This window comes from Mus caroli, unplaced genomic scaffold (assembly GCF_978045245.1).
Source record: "Mus caroli unplaced genomic scaffold, Mus_caroli_1 scaffold_5, whole genome shotgun sequence".
NCBI lineage: Eukaryota > Metazoa > Chordata > Mammalia > Rodentia > Muridae > Mus > Mus caroli.
Window position 1 is genome coordinate 116,409,276 of NW_028227260.1, and position 23,494 is coordinate 116,432,769.

Below are 23,494 nucleotides of genomic sequence, written 5' to 3' on the forward strand. Positions count from 1 at the left end.
AAATCAATGAGTTACAGAAGTATTGGTAATCCCACTGCTTTAATGACAAATGGGGGTCAGATACAGGAGAATCCCTGGAAATTTGCAGGTCAAGTAGCCTGATGTATACAATAGAAAAACAGTAAAGAGACCCTGTCTGAAACAAAGGGGGTTAAAAGGTGAAAATCAATAGGATCAATATCTGAGGTTGTAAGTTTGTCCTCTGACTTCTATAAACATGCCATTAAGTGTGCACACTCACAATTGCATGTTTGTGTGTGTGTGTGCACGTGTGAACAATGCTCATGAAGCCTCCATAGATTAATGTTTAAACTACACTGTGTAGTGTTTTGAATAAGAATGGCACCCATGACTTTTGAAGTTGGATATATGCTTTGGCTACAAGCCTGAGGGGACTAAGGAGTGGAATGTGGTGATTTGGATAGGTTTGAGCCCTATAGACTCATGTGCTTGAATGTTCGGCCCATGGCGAGAGGCATTATTAGGAGGTATGACCTTGTTGGAGTAGATGTAACTTTGTTGGAGAAAGTGTGTCACTGTGGGGACAGGCTTTGAGGTCGTAAATGCTCAACTATGCCCAGTGTGAAATCAAGTCTCCTTCTGTTGCCTATGGATCAAGATGTAGAACTCTCCACTCCTCCAGCACCTTGCCTGATGCTGCCATGCCCTACACCATGATGATTATGGACTGAACCTCTGAAACTGTAAGCCAGCTCCACGAATGGCTCTATTGGCTCATATATTTGAATGTTTAGTCATCAAGGAGTGGAATACATATATATTCGGGGAGGGGTGTTTAGGAATTTGTTTTAATGCTTTGCCTTAATTTAGCTCCCAAAGCCGCTTCCAGACCTGAGGATTCCCCCCCCCGCCCCACCCCCACCCCCACACCGCTGGCTTCAATTGGTAATAAAGAATTGCCATATATCCAATGGCTGGGCAGGGAGACAAAGGCAGGACTTTTAGAATATATGGGCAAGGAAATGAGAGAGGGGGGCAGAACAGGAGAATCACCATGACTCAGAGGCAGAGGGATTAGATTTAAGAGCTGCAGAAAGCCGGGAAGTGGTGGCTCACACCTTTAATCCCAGCACTTGGGAGGCAGAGACAGGAGGATTTCTGAGTTCGAGGCTAGCCTAGTCTACAGAGTGAGTTCTAGGACATCCTGGGCTATACAGAGAGAACCTGTCTCGAAAAACCAAACAATAAAAAAAGAACTGCAGGAAAGAAATCATCCAGCAATGTAGGTGGGGTGAGGGCTGCCCAGACAGTAACAGGGCAGCAAAGATAAATATAAATTTAGAAAGTATTAAGCAAGGAATACTGGAGAAGAACATTGCTAGCTGTGTGGAGGTTTGGAAGTTCCCAGTCATCGAGCTAGTCAAGGCATATCAAAATTAGCTGGCATCTGTGTGTTTCATTCATGACTCCAGAGCTCTTGGGCAGGTACAGCACATGCATGACCTACCAGGAGCCAAAACAGAGTAACTAATTCACCTTTACAAAATATATATAATAACAGCTGAAAAATCGGCTCAGGAAGGAATTTCCTGTCTCTCTTCATGTCTAATATGTATTTAAACCAAAGACCAGCAAGCAGTTTTGGTTTTGACTCTGGGTTTCTGCACACTTTTGCCAATCCCCAATGTCCAAAACTTCAAAAATTTTTTTTATTTGATTAAAGTCAGTCTTGGTTTTAGTCCCTTCCAGCTTCTGTCTAGAGGTCTTGTTTCATTCTGCCCTTTGAATTTTGCCCATGTCTTTGGAGCCTAGTGTTTACAGAGGTGAATCTTGAAGTTATCATCTGGGGTTGGCCCCCATACTCCAACCTCTATTCCTTTTGCTCCAAGGAACTGTCTGGGCTGAATCTTGACTTTGTTCATCTCTTGTCTTCATATTATTAAGGCTATTTTTCTGGAAATTTTAATGAAATCTAGAGACCTAAGACTGGGTACAGTACTTCCTGAGCATGAGTTCAATGTCCAGCATCAGATGAATAAACTTTAAAATCTATAGTTCTATCTTTAACTTTATAAAAAGAGTTTTTAAGTGGTACATTTTGGATGGAGGGTTGATTAATTTCAGACTGATGACCATGGTACATTTGTCCGACCATGGTCCTCTTGATATGGATTGAAATCTTTGATTTATATTTAACAAATATTGAATAGGTATCTACAGTTTGCTACATCCAGTTATATGAACAGGACCTACAATAATACTTAATGAAGCATGGTTCTTTTTTCTTTCAAGCTAACAACGCTTGCTTCTGTCTAAGGTTTTACATATAGCCTCCAAACACTAGCCAAAGAAAAATGGACACAGTGGAGGTTTGCCAAGATTTTGCCCCTGGAAAACTCCTCGTCAAGGTCTCCAGTGCTCCCTTGTTGCTTCCAGTCTCTACGGGGAACTTAGGAACTAAGCCTAAATCAACTATTACTTCAATCAACGATCCCTAAGCCTGAGAATAACAACAATGATAATTAATAATAATAATGATAATGATGACAAATAACCTTCACTAAGGGATTATAACATACCAGGCAGTGATAAATCTCTAAAGTTCTTACAAAGTTATTGCTAAGTATCATATCCATTATCTAAGTGGAGAAAATGATTTTTGAGAGATGTTGTGACTGGCCATAGTTCTACCAGTAAATAAGGCAAGTATTTGAAAGCTCTTGCCAAATCAATAGCTTGTGTTCTTAATCACTATGCACTTTTGTTTCCTTGCCAGCAATAAGTGCCAGGAAAGGAGGTAGGTCCTATGCCGAAGGCTATGTTCAGGAAGTTGAAATGCAGCAGCTCGAGCCAATGATGTATTTGCTTCCTTAAGAAGAACTTCAGAGGGAGAGTTGGGCCTGAGTGCAGTAAGAAAAGTGTTTTCTACAGGGTTGGTTTTATAAAGGATGAACTCAACAACAGGAAGGTGCTAATAATATGCTATCACACTTTTACTGTTTGTAATCAAATAAAGAAAACTTCATCTAAGAAATCATGTTCCTAACACATCAGAGAGGACATCAGATGAATGTCCCAAAGTGAATAAAATTGGTTCAACCTTAGTATTTTAGACACAGTTAGATACCTGAATTTCTTCCCTCCCAATCTGTAAATGCTATGAATATCTCTTTTGCTCCACTAAGAATCTTGCCCTGGAGGGGTGGCTCATTGATTAGGAACATGTACTACTCTTGCAGAGGACCCACATCAGGTGGCTCACAACAGTCTGTAACTCCTGTTCCAAGGGGACTCAACACCTCTGGCTTCTGGTGACTCCTGCACTAATGTGCACATAACCCCACAAATATATATATATATATAAACTCTACTCAGATACTGGGCAATTCTATCCTTCCACCAGGCTCTATGGAGCACTGGATACCAGAACGCTTGTTTGATTTTGTTCTTTGCATTGATATGTGTGCTGTTTTGAAACAGGGCTTCAAACTATATCCCAGGGTATCCTGGAATTCACTATGTAGAATAGGCAAGTCTTGAATTTATGACCTCCTGACTCATTGTCTTAAATGCTTATATAACAGGGAAGTGCCAGCCACCCTGCCTGGCATCTGGGACCCTTGCCATTAATTAACTTTCATTTAGTGCTGTCATCTTGTCAATTAAAGGGAGTTTTCTATCCAAAGGTTAATCTGCTTATTGATGACCTATTACCACCTATCTTGGTTGACTTTTTTTTTTCTTTCATTCATTTTTTTCAAGGCAAGTTTTCTCTGTGTATCCCCGGCTGTCCTAGAACTCAAGCTGTAGACTAAGCTGGCCTCGAGCTCATAGAGACCTGCCTCTGCCTCTTTGGTGCTGGTATTAAAGGTGTGCCACCACTGCAGGACCTCCCCCTGCCCCCGCTGCCCCTCCAAAGTACAAGTTAGAGTTATCTGGAAAGTGAAACCTCAATTAAGAAAACGCTTCATCAGATTGCCTGTAGACAACTCTTCAGGAAATTTTCTTGATTGCTAACTGATAGAGAAGAGCCCAGCCCACTGTGGGTGGTGCCACCCCTGGGCAAGGTGGCCTGAGTGGAGTAAGAAAGCCAACTGAACAAACCATGAAAAGCAAGCCAATAACCAATTGTTCCTCCGTGCCCTCTGCTTCAATTCCTGCCTCGAGTTCCTGCCCTGACTTCTCTCAGTGATAGACTGTTTACTTGGAAGGACAAGATGAAATAAACTCTTTCCTCCCCACATTGCTTTTTGTCACGCTCTTTATCACAGCAATAGAAAAATAACTAATACAGCACCCTCTATTGTCCCTGGCCATGTTTTGCAGGGGAAGACCTAAAGGATTGGGCCCATTGTATGTGCTATAGGCCTACATTGGTCATTTAAGAAAACTTGCCTTTGGTTTTATTGGTTTTATTTGGTTTTATTGGTTTATTTGGTTTTATTGGTTTTATTTCCCCCATCCCCTTCATCATGAGAAAGAAAACTCCTAAACTATTTCCCGGCAATCTTCCCCCAAATTAACTCTAGTTTTTTTAACTGAATGTCTCTGCTACACGAGTTTCTCTGTTGCTGGGTTTAAAAGAGGAGGGAAAGAGTACACAGAGCAAGACCTAAGCTGCTTCTTTCCAAATATAGCAAACATTCTGTGACACTTCATGGCCATGAGGGAGCAAAGGGTGTAACTCCAGGCCTGCAAAAGCTGGTGCTGCTATTTGGGACTGAATAGCAGAAAGTAGAGGAGAATAGGTTTTTCCCTAACGTGCTGCAAGAAGACAGCAATCCACTGACCCCAGGGCCCCCAGCCACAAAGCCACATCCTCTGCTGATTTCCTCCATGCTCTCTTCCCCACCCTTCAAGATTAAAGCACCCAACAGAGTTGGCACACACTACATAAAGCAGTCAGTCACATGAAGTCTCCAACACGTGTCAGAAATAAAGCCAACTTACTTTGTGCCAAATACAAAATGAAAATGGGCCCATAAGAGTGCTGCAGTTATGTATCAAAAGATGGCCTAGTCGGCCATCACTGGAAAGAGAGGCCCATTGGACTTGCAAACTTTATATGCCCCAATATAGGGGAATGCCAGGGCCAAAAGAATGGGAATGGGTGAGTAGAGAAGTGGGGGGCGCTATGGGGGACTTTTGGGATAGCACTGGAAATGTAATTGAGGAAAATATGTAATAAAAAATATTTAAAATTAAAAAAAAAAAAGAGTGCTGCAGTGTCTGGACAGCTATGAAGAATTAAAGCATCTTAGAAAGCAGGTAATAGTAAGCCTGTGGATTTTTGAGGTTAACATACCTGAAACACATTTCTAAATCAACAATATTCTAGTTTGGTGGCCCTGCATAGTTTCTTTTAAAAACATTTACTGCATGCATTTATGTTTATTTTATATGTGTAAGCATTTTGCCTGTATGTATGTCTGTGCACCATGTCCCTGGTGCCAATGGAAGCCAGAAGAAGATATTAGGTCCCCTGGAACTGGAGTTACAGATGATTATAAGCTATCATGAGGTGCTGGGTATCTAACCTGGGTCCTCTGGAAGAGCATCTAGTGCTCTTAACCACTGAGCTATCTCTCCAGCCCCTTGAAAGACTTCACTCAATCCTCATAAGCAAGATTTTGAGGGAGATATTAATACTGTACATTGTAGATGAGGAAAGGAAGGCTCAGAGAAGTTAAACAGCTAAAGCATGGTCTTACACCCAGTAAGTTTCAGGATAAGAATTCAAGCATAGATCTGTGTGGTGCTTTGAATGAAAATGAGCCCATATGCCCATAGGCAGCAGCACTATTAGGAGGTGTGGCTTTGTTGGGGTAGATGTGCCCTTATTGGAGGAAGTGTGTTACTACATGCTCCACTATGTTCATAGCAGCCTTATTTATAATAGCCAGAAGCTGGAAAGAACCCAGATGCCCCTCAACAGAGGAATTGATACAAAAAATGTGGTAAATTTACACAATGGAGTACTACTCAGCTATTAAAAAGAATAAATTTATGAAATTCCTAGGCAAATGGATGGACCTGGAGGGCATCATCCTGAGTGAGGTAACCCAATCACAAAAGAACTCACACAATATGTACTCACTGATAAGTGGATATTAGTCCAGAAACTTAGGATACCCAAGATATAAGATACAATTTGCTGAACACATGAAACTCAAGAAGAACGAAGACCAAACTGTGGACACTTTGCCCCTTCTTAGAACTGGGAACAAAACACCCATGGAAGGAGTTACAGAGACAAAGTTTGGAGCTGTGACGAAAGGATGAACCATCTAGAGACTGCCATATCCAGGGATCCATCCCATAATCAGCTTCCAAACACTGACACCATTGCATACACTGGCAAGATTTTGCTGAAAGGACCCAGATATAGCTGTCTCTTGTGAGGCTATGCCGGGGCCTGGCAAACACAGAAGTGGATGCTCACAGTCAGCTATTGGATGGAACACAGGGCCCCCAATGGAGGAGCTAGAGAAATTACCCAAGGAGCTAAAGGGATCTGCAATCCTATAGGTGGAACAACATTATGAACTAACCAGTACCCCACCCCCGGAGCTCTTGTCTCTAGCTGCATATGAATTAGAAGATGACCTAGTCGACCATCATTGGAAAGAGAGGCCCATTGGTCATGCAAACTTTATATGCCTCATTACAGGGGAACGACAGAGCCAAGAAGTGGAATTGGGGGGGGTAGTGGGGGGAGCGTGTGGGGGACTTTTGGGATAGCATTGGAAATGTAAATGAAATAAATACCGACACCCCCCCCCGAAAAAAAGGGTAGGCTTTGAGGTTTCAGAAGCTCAAGCCAGACCTAGTGGCTCACTGTCTCTTCCTGTTGTCTGCCAATGTGAATGTAGAACTCTCAGCTCCTTCTCCAGCACCATGTCTGCCTCTGTGTGGTCATGTTTCCCACCAGTGTGAAAATGGACTAAACCTCTGAAACTGTAAGCCAGTCCCAATTTAATGGTTTTCTTTATAAGAGTTTCGTCATGGTGTCTCTTCATGGCAATAGAAATTCTTACTATGACAATAGTTAGTTCCAAGGACTGGGATACTGCTGTGATAATCCTGACCACACATTTATTTGGAAGAATGTGTTGGGACTTTGGATTAGAAAAGCTCCTGAATGCTTTAAGTTGGGGCTCAATGGGCCACACTAGCAGAAGCATGGAAGACAGTGGAACTGGGTATGATTTGAACTCGGGAGCCTGCCTTAGAGGCTTCAGAAGAGAAGAATATTTGTATGTTGCTTAGAAATCAATCTTTTGATATTTTGGTGAAGAGCACCGCTGCTCTTTGCCCTTGTCTAAAGAGTCTGCCTGAGGCGAAGTTGAAGAGTTATGGATTGACTGCTTTGGCAGAGGACATTTCCAAACAACCTAGCATTGCCTGTGTTGCATGGCTATTGAAGGCCAGTCTTATGCAGATCTATACTGAAAAGGAGCAAGCTGGGCAAGGAAAAATACAAAGTGTACAGTTAGAGGATAAGGGGGCACTAGAAAGTGTAAACAGATTAAAAGAAAAGCCTCATTCTAAGTGGGATAAAGGGAGTGGTGACCTCTGGGCAAAACACCACTCAGCTAAGCTTCCAATCTGTAAAAATGAATTAAAGACAATTGACAAGGAATTAAGGAAGGACTTAGAGCCCGGTATGGTAGTGCACACCTTTGATGCCAGAACTCGGAAGGCAGAGGAGAGTAGGTTCAAGCCTAGCCTGGTCTATTGAGCAAGTGCCAAGACAGTCACGCTTAGGCAATGAAGGAAACCATCTAAAACAGAAAGCTGGTGAAAATGTAATTGAAAGAAGGGTTCATATTCCATCTCCAGCAAGCAGCAGAATTTGACAGCTGCAGCCACATGGTTCTGGCTTTAGAGTCAAGGATACAAGAAAGGGGCTATAGAATCTCCCTCCTAGATTAGGGAAAACCACTAAGGCCAGGCATGTGTGAGGGTATCCCTGCATGGAGGCCTAGAGTGGCCATTGTGTGAAGCTGTGAAGGCAAAGCCTGGATTGTCTTGGAGATCCAGAGATGTTGGAGACGCCAGAGTCATGAGATACCTGCTGAGAAAAGCTGCTAACAGGGAATGGAGCCAGCCCAAGAGAAAAAAAGAGTGTTGTGATGTCAACAAAGCTGAAGGAATTGGAGATCTGAAGAGTGCTTTGACATCAGACATGGAGATGAGGAGTTTGAAGTCTGCACAGTTGTTTTTCAGTCTTGCTTTGGTCCAGTATTTCCTCAGTATGCTCCCTTCCCTACATTTTAAAACAGGGATGTATATTCTGTGCCATTATATATTGAAAGTATATCGTCTGCTTCTTTGGATTTTATAGGAGATTACAGTTAAGAGATTGCATGAATCTCAGAAGAGACTTTAAACTTTGGACTTTTAAACAGTGCTGATAGTGTGGTAGAATATGGGGACTTTCGAAGTTGGACTATGATATGGCTACAAGCCAATGTGGGCCAGGGAGTAAAATGTGGTGGTTTGAATGAAAATGGCTGACATAGGCCCCTAGGGAGCAGCACTATTTGGAGGTGTGCCCTTGTTGGAGTAGGTGTGGCTTTTTTGATGCAAGTGTGTCACTGGGGGCAAGCTTTGAGGTTTCAGATGCTCAAGTCAGGCTCAGTGTCATTCTTTTCTTCCTGCTGCTTCTCTAGCCAGAACCATGTCTGCCTGGATGCTGTCATGTTTCCCACCATGATGATAATGGACGAACCTCTGAACTGTAAGCCAGCCCCAACTAAATGTTGTCCTCTTATAAGAGTTGGCATGGCCATGGTATCTGTTCACAGCAATAGAACCCCTAACTAAGACAGCCTGCCTATGTGACACATATTGGCATGGTATTACTTCAGTAAGTTTTGAGCCTGGGGCGCAAATTCCACTGCTGAAAGAACAGTGGTCCCCAGATCTACTCAAAGCTGCAAGGACACCACTTCCTGTGATTTTAGGCAAAGTTCTGGAAGTAGAAGATCTCTGTAGAGAGACAGAAAAGCTTGGGAGTGGGCATGCTAACACTTAAAGTGTAAACTGTCAAAAAAAGAACCAACAACAACAAAAAGAATAAACTGTCCACTATCAAAATAATGATGGTATCCTTGGGTGTGACAAATAAAAGCACACAGCAGCCAACACTGTGTGTTCATCATGTCACATAGTTAAATGCCTATTTATATATTGTATTATTTGAGATTTAAGATAGTCCTGTGAGAGAGAATTAGTTGATAATCAGGATCAAATTCCTCCCTCCTTTGAGAAGGGATCAGGATAGAAGAACAGTGTCTAATCAGAGTGAGGTCAAACTCATTGTTACCTTTAGTGATTTGCTTCTGTGGGGCGCTGGAGAAGAGGGTAGCTTGCCTGCTGCTTTTTCAGGCTCAGGATCCAAACAGAAGACACTGTCATGGGATATGGACTTGACTCCCATGCCGCTCTTGGGCCTATGTGGAAAGGAAAAGTCTTGTAAAAGCAGTGCAAGGGATTAAGAATTAAAGGGCAAGGTATTTTCATAACATAGATACCATAGAGAACTCAGAAGGATGCAGAGATGCAGGTGGGCTGACACTGAAAGCCATCTCTGAGATGGAGAGAGAGAATCAAAAAAAAAGAGTGTGGACCCATTCAACATATACACTTCTCTCTTACACACACACTCATACATACACATACGTGTACACACATACATACATACATACATACATACATACATACATACATACATACATAGTTTATGTTCAGAAAAATGTCTGGGAGGTATCTGTCAGATTATTAGTGGTGAGTCCCTCTGAGGAAGGGTTCAAAAGAAATGAGAGGGATTTTCATTTTCTGCCTTGTGCCTTGGATTGATTTTAATGTCTAAAAATTATTTGTGTATGCCTTTGTTGTGGTTCATAGTCATCATGAAAGCAATAAGGGGTATATGGGAGGACTTGGAGAGAGGAGAGAGAACAGAAAAATGATATAACTATATCATAATCTCCAAAAATAAAAGAAATATTAAATTTTTATATTTTACAGGCAAACACTACTGAGATGGTTTAGTCATCATAGAATTTATCCATATATCATACAACTCCATAGTGACAATCTTGAGAAATGGAAGGGTTATTAAAAAATCTTTCACACTCAAATTTCCCTTGAGTGTTTTTATTTTGATTTGTTTTGAAATTCAAGGATTTTCCCAGATACTTACTGTCTTTCCTTTTTTACATGTATTTATTATTTAGTGTCTGCTTGTCTGTCTGTCTGCTCGTCATCTGTCTGTCTGTGTACATGCTTGCCCACATATATGGGTCAGAGAAAACAACTTCAGGAAGTCAGTTTTCTCCTTTCACCATGTAGGTCCCTAGAATGAAACTCGGGTTGTAAGCTTAGCAGCAAGCAGCTTTACTCATTGAGGTATCTAACAGACCCCAAGATATAGGGCTTTTTTTAGTTGGTTTTTCCCTTTGTTTACAAGACCTTAAAGATACAGCTATCCTATACATCTATCCTATACATCTATCCTATCCAAAGCATTCTCATGCATCATTCATGTGTCCCCCTCCCCAGATCAATTAGTAGAAAGGCTTTCCAATTAGGAATGGGACCAGCTTGATCTGAAGTGTGTGTTCTAACAACTTGGAGAAATGTTAGAAACAGAAGAACAGCAAATGGCATGTCCTTGGGGACATAGTAATACATTTTTCAGCCATTCGACATGCAAGTGTGGATGCATGCCAGTGTGAATGGGGAATGATGAGGGTACTTGTGTAAGAAACAAAGGAGTGGATGGAGAGAAGACAGGAAGAGAGGGAGCGCCATCAGCAGGCTAATGCCGTGCTGCAGCACACAGGACCCTTGCTCCCTCTATTTTGCTGCATCTCAAGTTGCCTCCAACGGAGTTCCCAGATTCTTCTCTAGTCACCATTTCATGATGGTTGCTTTAAGCATGATCTCTTTTTATTCTTTTTTATTAAAAAACTCTGTTTTAAAATTTACTTACTTACTTTATTCTTTGAGAATTTCATACAATATATTCTATATTCTTTCATCTACTTTCTTTTTTGTTAAAATATTATTACTTCATTTTCCCCTCCCCCAGCTTTCCTGTAACACCTCCCATGCCTGTTCCCTCTCAAATCCATGGCCCTTTTCTTTAATTACTATTGTTACATATATAAATAAATATATGAATAAGTAGAAAAACATAACCTGCTAAGACCATTTCCCGTTGTGTGTGTGTTTTCAGGGTTGACCACTGGGGATTCAATAACCAAGTAGTATTTTCTCCGCCCCCCTCCAACTCTTACTATTCTTTCCCACTTCTCCCTCTCCTCTTCATGTCCCCTTTTTAAAATCACTGTCTCCAATTAGTGTTTCCGATAAACACGTGGGTGTGGGGCCATCCACTGGGACACGGTTAACCTGCCACACCTCTTAAGAAAACTGAGACTCTCTAGTAGCCACCAACTACCAATAGCTCCTCATTTAAGCGTAGAACCTCATGGTCCCCTCCTTCATGCATGCTGGAATGGTGACTGCAAAGCCCTGTTTTTTAAATTGTGACTTGCAATCTTGTATGGGTTTATGTACTGGGAAACATACAATGATTAAAAATAATTCAAAATCAATTGCATAACAAATATGGGGTGTTTCTGGCAGTGCTCATGCGTGTTGTATTGTGAGCTTTCACTGAAACCTTGATTCTGAACACACAGCCCATGTACTTTGCACTCTGCATGCCAATGAAACACTTTGGTTTTTTCTACACTGTTTTCTACACTTATGAAAATATAATAGCTCAATGATAAGAAAGACAATATTTTCTTACTATCAAACCTCAACATGGAAATTTTAAAACAGTATACTTTTGGATTATACTGTGTTAAAATGTTTGATTTTGTTTGTTTGTTGTTCCATGATACTGTTAAGAGGTGTGGACTTGTAGGAAGAAGGGTGTCACTATGGGGACTTTGAAACCCTGCCCAGTGTGGAAAAGCTAGTCTTCTCCTGTTTGCCTTCAGAACAAGATATAGAACTCTCAGTGTGGTGGTTTGTATATTCTGAGCCCAGAGAGTGGCACTATTAGAAGGTGTGGCCCTGTTAGAATAGGTGTGGCTTTGTTGGTGTAGGTGTGTCACTGTGAGTATGGGCTGTAACACCCTCATCCTAGCTGCCTGGAAGCCAGACTTTCCCTAGAAACCTTCAAATGATGCTGAGAATCCTCAAGCTCCTCCTGCACCGTGTCTGCCTAGATGCTGCCATGTCCCCACCTTGATAATACTGGACTGAACCTCTGAACCTGTAAGCCAGCCCCAATTAAATGTTGTCCTTTATAAGACTTGCCTTGGTCATGGTGTCTGTTCACAGTCATGGAAACCCTAAGACATGACTGATTGTTTAGATGAATAAAAAGCCTGAACTCACTTCCAAACACCCAAGTGGTATTGTTTAAGGTTTTTGTCCTAGTATATTAAGCAAGGGACAAAAGCCAGGAGTGATCTTCAGGCCCTTTATAACTTATGCTCCTTGCAAAACTATCTCTCCCTCCTCACCTGCTTCGAGTCTCTCTCAACATTTCTTAATGTAACAAATACAGCTGAGTTAATGAACCATTTTGGAGTGAGAAGTTACAATCTTTGTAAAAATAGCCATTACCAAGTTGCAAAAACAATGCAAGCTAAATCAGACAGCCCTTCCATCCTCCACCACTCTGGTTTAGACAGGCTGGTTATAGTCTTATTTTTGAGACAATGTCCTACAATGGCATTGCTTGTAAGGTGTGAAATCAGTCCTTCTGTTGTTGTGAAATAGTCCTTGACAAGGCTATCTGGAAGTCCACATGGTAGGTGCACTCATTAAAGAATCATACATACTTCAGAGTCATCACACCAAGGGAAGTGTTTGGGACATACTGGGAGAGTCTTAGCATGGCAGAGCCTCAGAGGGTGGCTAGGAGCACTAGTGAACTCTGTGCAGCACCTCTAGATGTCTGTAGTTTAATGCCATGAGAACTAGTCTAAGGAGTGCTCCAGAGAGGGATCTGATCCAGAGATAGCTGGGTATCCCAATGAAAGAGAAATAGGATGGGTGTGAGTGATGGCTGAGAAACAGCCTTCCTCATATCTCTGTGACCTCCCAGTGTCCTAGAGGGGAATGAAAGATGGATTGAGGTGGCTAGCTTGTTTCTGTGCTTTTACAGCAACACAAGATTTTACATTTAAGCTCTTGTATGCTAAAATGCTCCTCTTCCTGAGATTTTATTATCCAAATCTGCAACCTAGGGGTGAGGCAAGCAAACTAGGCCAAAAGACTAAACCCCTGTATGACATGGACCATCCTGATGTTATGAAATGGACCACAAGCTCCTCATGAGCAGTAAGGCGGGAGTCTGATTGTTCTACTTGCTTGTGCCTGTTCTGGATCTAGCCCCAGCCCCAGCCGCTGACCCCATCTGGGCTTACTTGGACTCCATCACTTGCTCTTCCAGAGCTGGCTGCAGAGAAGACCCACTAACACTGCTGCTGGAAAAACTGGGCTTTAGTACTGCCACTTCTGGGACTTCTTCTGGTTCTTTCTTCTTCTTCTTGCTAAAAAAGTTCTTAAAGGCTTTAAACTTAGATTTCTTCTTTCCTGGAAGCGAGAAATGGACATGAGGCCAAGTGTGATGGAAGAAGTAAAGGGAGAAGAGAGATGGAGCCTTAGTGGCAGGAAGAGGCTGGTGACTCCAGGTACCTTGTAGATTTCACCTCTGGTACCCATCAAACTATTCACTTGTTTGTGACACCCTCAGAAACTGAGTAAGCAAGTATCTGCATTGCAGTGGGAAGTAGCAACCCAGGCCACAGACTGGGGCCATAAGGCAGCCTCAATTCAGGCTAAACTCATAAGATGCCCACTTGCTTGTCAATTTCAATGACTAAGAAAGCTCATCTGCATCTTATTTGGGGGCCTTCATGCTTGTACCTTTTGATTACTCTACTTTACTGTGTTTGAGTTTATTGGAGGGAAGGCTTGGGATGTCACTATATAGACTAGCTGGTCTTTAAAATCCCGATTCGCCTGCCTCAGACTCCCTATTGCTGATATTACAGGCCTCACCACCACCCTCATGTATGGCCTTATCTTTATTATTTCAAATATTTAAATCTAGGAAATTGGGGTAGAGGTGGGTTTGTATTCTGTAGCCCAGGGTTCCTGCCTGTGCAGCCAGAGGGGGCTGATATAGCTTGTGCTACCACCATGTACTTGGCCTTCTTTTTGAATCTTTTAATTTCTTAAATCTAGGAAAGTGTAGGGGTCAAAAATGAAACAAAACAAAACAAACCCCTGTAGCCCAAGCTGTCTAAAACCTCTCTATCCTCTAGTCTCCACTCCCTTAGTTCTGTCAGTACACGCCTGTGCCACCGCCTAGACCTGACTTGTCTTTTGATGGTTTAATTTTGCAAAGCCACAAAATTCTAGGGGTTGAAAAACAAAAACAAAAACAAAAAACAGACCTCAAACTTTCAATCCTCCTGCCTCCATACCATGAGCTCTGCTATTGCAGGCCTGTGCCACCTCCCCGGCATTGTCTTTTAAACTTCTAATGTCTTAAATCTGGAAAACTGTAGGGGTTTACAAAAATGGGGTCTCACTAGGAAGACAGCCTCCCACTCTTGAGCTGCCTGTCTCCAAACCTAGGTTCTGGTATAACAGCCTGTGCCACCAACCCAAGCAGTGTCTTCTTTTGTAATCTTCTAATTTTTTAAAGTGATGAAATTGTGAGGCTTTTTTAAATGGTCTCCATATATAGCCTAGGCTAGTTCCATACACTTGGCCCTCCTTCCTTTGCACCTCAAGGGCTGATTTTACAGGCCTGGGCCACCTACCAAGGCGTAACCTTCTCCTTTAATGTTTTAATTTTTTTTTAATCTAGGGAAATGTATGTGTTTCTTTTCTAAAAAGGCATCTCTGTGTAGCCCAGGCTACGCCTAAACTCTATCCTCTGGCTTCAGAGGTGGTATTGTAGGCCTGTAGGCCTGTGTCACCATCCCAGGCTTGACCATCTCTGTAAACCTTTTTAAATGTTTTAAGTTTAAGGAAATGTTTAATGTTTGAGGAAATTGTGGAGATTAAAAACAACAGGGTCTCACTCTATAGCCTAGGCTGCCCTCAAATTTGGGACTCTCTTACATCCACACCCAAAGTGTAGGTGCAGCAAGTCTGTGATCCCCACCCCAGGCCAGACCTTATCATTTACTTTTAATTTCTTTAATCTAAGAATTTGTGGTGGTTTTAAAAAGAAAAAAAAAAAACTGAGTCTTACTCTATAGCCCAGGCTATCCTCAAACTTTTGATCTGGAGTTTGGTATTGTAGGCCTGAGCTACCACTTCAGGCTTGGCTACATCCTAGTGACATACTGTAGGCCACCACTGCAGACTAGGCCTTCTCTTTTAGTTGTTTTTTTTTTAAGTTTTATTTATTTATTATATGTAAGTACACTGTAGCTGTCCTCAGACACTCCAGAAGAGGGCATCAGATTTTGTTACAGATGTTTGTGAGCCACCATGTAGTTGCTGGGATTTGAACTCGGGACCTTTGGAAGAGCAGTCGGCGCTCTTAACTATTGAGCCATCTTGTCAGCCCCTAGTTGTTTTTTTTTGTTTTGTTTTAATTTTTAAATCTTGGAAATGTGGGAGTTTAAAAACTGAGGTCTCATACTGTAGCCCAGGTTGGCCTGGAACTCCCTGTTCTTCTCTCTACATACCCTGAGTACTGCTGACGATGCTAGCCTGTGCTACCAGCCAGGTTAGCTGGGGTTATTTAAGTTTCTAGTTTTTAAAATCAAAGCTGTGAGGGCTTTTTCTTAAAAAAAAAAAAAAAAAAAAAAAAAAAGATAAAAGAAAACAGGGTCTCACTGTGTAGACTAGGCTGGCCTCAAATTCTTCATCCTCCTGCCTCCACCTCCAAGTGCTAGTATTCTAGGCCTTCATCACCAATCTTATAATCTTTTAACTTTTTAAATCTATGAAAGTGTGAAGTGTTTTTTTCAAGGGTTTTGCTATGTAGCCTAGGCTGCCCTCAAATTGTTGATCCATCTGTCTTCACACCAAGAGTATGGTATGCAGGTAGATACCACCACCCCAGGTTTGGCTTTCTTTTTTTATTTTTTTAATTTCTTAAATCTAGGAGATTATCGAGTTTAAAAGAAAACAGGGTTTCACCTCATAGATGAAGCTGCCTCCATACCCTGAGCGCTGGGATTATAGGACTGAGGTGTATGTGTGCAGGTCTAATTGCTAGAATCACACTTGCAGTTTGGAGCTAACAACTAGCTCTGCTAGCCCTTTGTGGGGAAATGCCCTCACTGGTCTACACTCTTTATCTTTTAGGTGCAATAAAAACACTCCCACTACAGCCATTTTGAATCAGTAGAAACCTACTTGAACCAGTTTGAGCCAGTCTGAGCCTCTCTGAAACCAGCTTGAACTAGTCTGAGCCAGCTCCGACACACCAATCACAAATGCCTGCCCTTAGAGAAGAGGTGGGCCAAGCAGGGAAGAATCTGCTACATCTCCACCATTAGAGGCACCGCCATTTGCTTTCAAATTACACAGCCTATTGTCCCTTTGCTTCAAAATCCCAGAATGGGAGGCAGGAAAGCAAAGCTAGAGATTTCAGAGTTGCAAACCCACTTCTTACAAAACAGCAAAGACAAGAGAGAAGCATCGGCAGACAGTAGCTCCATTTGTAACACAACCAGCAAACATGGAACAGCTGGGTGAACATAATAATAAATTGGCACTAATACTACCAAAACTGGTAAACCACATTTGCCAATCATACTCATGATGTGAACAGACAAAAACCACACTGACATACACTTTATTCTCCAAAATTAACAAGCAGACGTGTGTGCTAGAATTTTAATATGCATAGATTTTGGGTTTTCCCTCCTTTTTCATTCTTTTTTTTAAGTGAATATTTATTCAGAATAAGAAAATAAAGCAAATTTCAAGAAGCAAGAAAGAAGCACAAATACCACAAACATCTAAAAGACAAGCACAAATTTTTTTGTTAATTAACTGCTTGACACATCCCTAGGATATTTTTACTCTTACATTTTTGGCAGTATACTCAATGAAAAGTATTTCATTAGACAATAATTTGTAATTATTTTTAGCAACAAGAGAGGGATGACTTGGTCTTCTTGTCGCATAGTCTCTTTTTTTGTTGTTTGTTTGTTTGTTTGTTTATTTATTTTGGGGGGGATCTTAACATTTCTTTTTTTTTTTTAAATCTACAACAAACCAGTAGCCAACATCAAAGTAAATGGTGAGAAGCTGGAAGAAATCCCACTAAAATCAGGGACTAGACAAGGCTGTCCACTCTCTCCCTACCTATTTATTCTTTGAAGGGAAGAAACAACCTACTCTCCCAGAAAAATTCAAAATATTTTAAATAATGCACATCACATCTCTTTCCACTAGGGGCGCTAATGGGTAAGGGACGTTTCCATTGTACCAAGAGTGTGGGGTTTGCATAGGTTTGCTAGCAGGGATTTGGGACAGCACAAAGAAACCAGACTGGCAGACATGGTGTGCTAGATGCTCACTGACTCTAAGCAGTGGTTTAGAGGCAGGACACCATCTTAAACAGTAACCAGTTGCTAAATACACACTTTTGAAATCCTAATACAATCAAAGATGCTGGCCAGAGAATATATCACCTCCGGGGTCTCTGGTACTCTATAGAGGGTCCCCCCACCTCCCACTCCCTGAGGCTACTTATTTCCATTCATTCTCTTGGCTCTCTGGGCTTCTCTCCTGGCCACACCCCCCATATCTAATCCTGTTCCCCTTTTCCCCTCCCCCTCCTCTCTCCCATCCAGGTCCCTCCCTCTCTCTGCCTCCCATGATTATTTCCTTCCCCCTTCTAAGTGGGATTGAAACATCCTCATTTGGGCCTTTCTGCTTGCTAATTTTTTATGGTCTATAGGTTGTATCCTAGGTATGCTGGGGTTACCTTAACCAAAATTCCCAGCATTGGGAAGAGGGAGCTCAAAGAGTCTACCTCCAGTAGACAGAGCCTCAAGTGGAGGGACAGGGTTACTAACCCACAGTCAAAATTCCTGACCCAGACTTGTTCCTGTCTAAAAGAACTTCAGGGACAAAAATAGAGAAGAGACTGAAGCAAAGGTGGTCCAATGACCAGCCCAACTTGGGATCCATCTCATGGGGGGTGGGAAGGGGCAGGGACCAAGGCCTGACACTATTACTGATGCTATGGTGTGATTACAGACAGGAGCCTGGCGTGGCTGTCCTCAGAGAGTCCCTACGAGCAGCTGACTGAAACAGAAGCTGATACTTACATCCAATCTCAGGACTGAAGTTGGGAACCCCTATGTTGAATTAGGGGAAAGACTGAAAAAGCTGAAAGGGAGAGTGACCCGATAAGAAAACCAGCTGACTCAACTAACTCAGACCCCAGGGAGCTCCCAGAGACTGAGCCACCAACCAGGAGCATACACGGGCTGGTCAGAGGACCCTGGCAAATATATATCAGAGGTCTACCTGGTCTGGCTTCAGTGGGAGATGATATACTTAACCCTCAAGAGCCTTGGGACCCCGGGTAAGGGGGAGGCCTGGTAGGGGGGAGAGCACCTTCTCAGAGTCAAGGGAGAGGATTAATTGGATGAGGAACTGTGGGAGGGGGGACTGAGAGGGGGCAACGACTGGAATGTAAATAAATAATATAATGTAAATTACAAAAAGATGTTGGCCAGATATTTGGGTATTATAAATACACCTTGCAAGTTTACTTTTGCAAGAGTTGCTTTTAAATTTCTAGAAGATGATCCACAAAATGCTGGTTTTCAGAATCCACTGAAAATACAAAAGTAGGCAGATAGGGGTAAAAACTTACCTTTATACCCAATATTTAAGTCACCTATACGCCTATAACTCATGTCACCACAAGGTGTCGCTGTTATAGCCAGTGAGCACATAGCCGACCACAGATGCTGACAGATATCTGGCTTTCTTTAACAAAGCCATTGATTTCTATGTTCAACCCAATTTCCAAACAGCAAGCAACTTTCAACATCATTATACAACAAAGACCAGAATGAACGTGTCACGTGTCACATGTCACATGTCATGAAACAGCCTCCAGAAGAAATCCCAGCTAAATCCAGTGAAGAAATTGTTGCTACTGTTTCCTATGCTTGCTTATATCATCAAGCATATGGACAATTCATTCCATCTGGGCTGAACTTAGTTTTAAAATGCATAATAGAGAAATGATGACCTTGTTCTTTTGCCTTGCTACTTAGAAAACACACACACATCTAACTTTTCCTCCCTCCCATCTCCAGATGTCCATTTTATTGTCTGGCCAGCACTAGTTCAAAAAAATACGTAATCTTTTGAAAACTCTAGAGAATAAACCAAAAGCGTTTCCCTCTCCCCACCCTTCATCAAGACTTGTACACTGCTGCCTTTTCTGTAGGCATCGGCACCAATCAGTTGGTGATGTCATTAGGTCTGCTTTGGAGAGGAGTCACTTCACTTACTCATTCATTCGTTCATTCACCCATACATCCATATAGCCATTTCTTAAATATTCTGGAGTGTCTAATAACACTCTGAGACCCCCGCTAACCAAAGATCAAGGGCCATCATGGCACATGGGCAAGCCAGTACCCTATACTTCACACATTCAGTGAACTTATGCCTACAGGAAGCCAGGAGGAGGTTCCACTCTCCACCTTTCTAAAGACAGTCTTTTGAGTCATACAGAAAGAAAACTCAACGAACAAAAGAAAAAACTCCAAGCCAATTAACTGTTACATCTGGTTCTGTCTTCAAAGTCAACTCTTATAGTGTCTCATAGTTCCTTTTCTGAATGTGCCTTTGGAAGAGAAATGGTGACGGGCGTGGCCCATATTATTTATTTTTATTAGAGATTTATTTATTTCATTTCTATGAGTACACTGTAGCATTCAGACACACCAGAAGAGGGGGTCGGACTCCATTACAGATGGTTGTAAGCCACCATGTGGTTGTTGGGAATTGAACCCAGGTCCTCTGGAAGATCAGTCAGTGCTCTTAACCACTGAGCCATCTCTCCAGCCCGGCCCATATTAAAATTAAGGTACATGCATAGATAAAAACTTCACAATGAAACCCATTATTTTGTATAATTAATATACACTAATAATAGAAAAGGAAAATACAATCCGTTTTTGTAATTTGTAATTTACCTCTCCATTTCATTCATTCCACTCTGGTTCAGCTATCTCTCATGGATAGATGAACAACTTAGCTAATGAATACACATTTGAGGAAGTTTGCAAATGAGATTTATTTTAATCTAATAATTTTATTTTAATTAGCATACAAAGTATTAGGTTTCATTATGACGGTTTCAAGTGACGCTTTTGTTGTTGATTCTCCTCCCATTTCATCTCACCATCCAATTGTCCCCACCCCCTTCCACTCCCAGCAGCCTCCTCTATTCCTCAACACCTCTTCCCTACCCCCCCCCAACATCATGGCTGCCTTCCTGCTGTCACGCCCACATATGCATAAACATTACAAGCTGGATGGGCATATAAAGCCTTTCATAATCTGAATTTACATGCCTGTGGTGGCCTCTTTTGTTTCTATTCCCTTTACTCATTACAAATCCCTCGCTTGGTTGAATCTGAATTACTGTCTGCATTGAAACCTTTATGGAGTCCATGGCACTGTGATTTATTCTTTCTGAATAAACAGAAATACCTCTACCTTAGCGAATAGAAGCTTCTACAAAGACCTCAGACCTTTCAACTCCTCCCCTCTCATGCCCCGCCCTCCTTCATCCCTCCATCCTCTCTGGGCCTAGCAGCCTCCATTTTGTTTTTATGTCACATGATTTCCATTATGGTTTTTTTCCTGCCTTCCCCCTCCCTTAAGACCTCTTCCCCCCTCCACCTTCCCCTTTCTAATGGTCTTCTTTTTTTATAAGACTGAATTCTTTTTCCTGATGGCAGTACACTGCAAATCTGGTTCTAGTTATTAAGGTTTCATTGGGTGACTTACCCTCCTCTCCAGAGGCTTCAAAACCTTCCATACTGCTGGATACTTGAGTTAATGACTCAGCCACGGCACCTCACTAAAAAAAAAAAAATCCAGAACAAAAGAGGGAAAGATGAGTCCTTTGATATATAGGATACAAAACAAAATCATTATGCCTTGCTACTTATCCTTTATCCTCAAACTATTCAAGAAAATACATACAAACGCAATTGCCCAATAAGGGTAGGCATCAAAAAATACAGTAATCCTAATAATAGGCAAGTACGTACTATCTGGCCTAGGGCTGCTGGGAAGAGGGCGTTGCCAGGAAGGATGGCTGAGGAATCACTGTGACACTTGTGGCCATCTTTGTGAACATGGCGGAACTTCCCAGCACTCCAACTTACAAAAGACAAAGGGAGAACAAAGAAAAGGAGGTATTTTGACACCCCTGAACCTCAGTGCCACTATGAGAAGCAATTCTGTTTAACCCCAGCGTTCTGTCTGAATTTTTTTTTTTGAATACAGGCCTCATTTCCTTCAACTGATCCTAACTGCCCCGCAGACATCACCACCAGGAACTACGCAGTCAAGCAGGACAGGTGGAACATCTCTCCTCTTCACCACATTGGCAATCACAATAAAATGAAGAAAGCTCCCCTTTGCTGCAGATCCTTTCTTGTTACCTCCCCATATTTCTCGGTCGTGTTAGCACAAAATCTAAGCGTTTTTTTATTCCTACTTACTCTTTCTGTGGTTTCGATCAGAATTCTCCCATGCTGGTCCCCACGAGAGCTCCTGCCTCGTTCCCCACAGCAGAACTGCTCTGGCTAAAGCCAGGCATCCTAAAGTGCTTCTATGCCTCCCAGTGCCCCTTTTAAAAAACATTTGTATCAGTTTCTGTTCAGAACAGCACACCCCCCTCCCGAATTTTCCTCTTTTCTTATTGGCTGGTCCTTCTCAGGCGCCTCTAATGGCCTATTGTCCTAGCCCTGATTTTGAAACATGGCATTCCAGCCCTTGTCCTTGGCCCTCTTCTTTATCAACAATAAAGTCCTAGCCCAGCAAATGTTAAGAGAAGCACAATTGTAAGTCACATACCCAATTAAAAATTCCCCGGCATCAGCACTTTAAAGAGCAACCCCAAAAACGGGTGAAATAATTTTTAATAAGGTATTTTATTGAATCCGATTTAAACAAAAGATTATTTCAACAAGGAATCACTACAAAATATTAATGGTATATTTTACATTTTTCTTGTCACACTAAACTGTCACACCAGTCACATCAGCCCCTTGCTCTGCTTAAACTCATTCACCAACTTTCTGCTGCTTGAAGGTTAAACACCCTTCTATATACTCTGGGGCCCCTTTGCACCTCTGTCTCCCAAAACCCTCTGTTCCCACACCGTGCATGAGCCATTTCCAAAACATACTGTTATTTTGCTTTATCTGAACTGTACACAGCCTGTCCATCATGCCTGGAATGCCATCTTTCCCTTAAGTTCCCTCATGTTCTTTGTGACTCGGACATCCATGTCTACTCCCATCATGCTCCTTACCGTTTGCATATACATCTTCTATATCACCCTGTGGACAGGGGCAACATTATGCTTATCTGAATACCAGCATTACATAGTAGTACAAAGCACACAAAGTGTTCACTGTGTGGTTCGTAAGGATGGATACAGGAGTATACAACTGGAGGATAATGTCTGAGTCAAGGCAGGAAGTGTTCCTCTTGTTTAAACGAATGGGAAAAATTTGAGACACATTGCAAATAAAGAACTTTGCATGAAGTTTTATGAGAAAACCTGGTAAGACAAGGAAGGAAAGAGAAAACATATATTTTTATACAGATGTCTTCACGTAAAGTGGTCATTAGAAAGTCTGCTAATATGAAAAGCAAAGATATGAAATTGCATTATTGATTCATTTTTTTTAAATGCATGCTGGATCCGGGCGTGGTGGCACATGCCTTTAATCCCAGCTTTCGGGAGGCAAAGGCAGGCAGATTTCTGAGTTCGAGGCCACCCTGGTCTACAAAGAGTGTTCCAGGACAGCCAGGGCTATAAAGAGAAACCCTGTCTCGAAAAACAAAAAGAAAAAAAAAATGCATGCTGGAGTGAAATGTCCCTCAGCAGAGGAGCATGAGCACAACCCTGAATTTGATCCTAGCAACACACACACACACACACACACACACGAATGAGAATGGAAAATGCACGTTTTCTTCCCAGGGCTACCCTCCCCTTCTTCCTGTCTCACTGAAAGTTTGTGAGTTCTTTGAAGGTAAACCAAAGAAAGAAGGCCTATCTTTCAGGCTTGATGATGTTGTTTAACCATGGCCTTATTGAGTTTCAAGGATTCAGAAAACTTTGCTTGCCAGGTCTGTCTCCTTCCCAGAATGGAGAATGTTGCTGCGATGGAGTTAGTTTTATGTCCTCAAAACCTTTCAATAGCCTCTCTGGAGGGTGTGGGTGAGGGAGCAC

At 42.1% G+C, this 23,494-nt stretch overlaps 1 protein-coding gene across 1 annotated transcript in view; it reads right to left on the reverse strand.

Annotated features, from left to right (window-relative positions):
- Nucleotides 1-21,835, reverse strand: part of Kiaa1210 (KIAA1210 ortholog) — a 72,129-nt gene extending 50,294 nt beyond the window's left edge. The window contains exons 1-4 of the mRNA XM_021153776.2: nucleotides 21,750-21,835; nucleotides 21,028-21,100; nucleotides 13,425-13,593; nucleotides 9,293-9,419 (exon numbers count right to left, since the gene is read on the reverse strand). Coding sequence (XP_021009435.1) covers nucleotides 9,293-9,419; nucleotides 13,425-13,593; nucleotides 21,028-21,058 — 327 coding nt within the window. The 5' untranslated portion in view covers nucleotides 21,059-21,100; nucleotides 21,750-21,835. The remainder of the gene's footprint in view (nucleotides 1-9,292; nucleotides 9,420-13,424; nucleotides 13,594-21,027; nucleotides 21,101-21,749) is intronic.
- Between the last annotated feature and the right edge of the window lie 1,659 nt (nucleotides 21,836-23,494).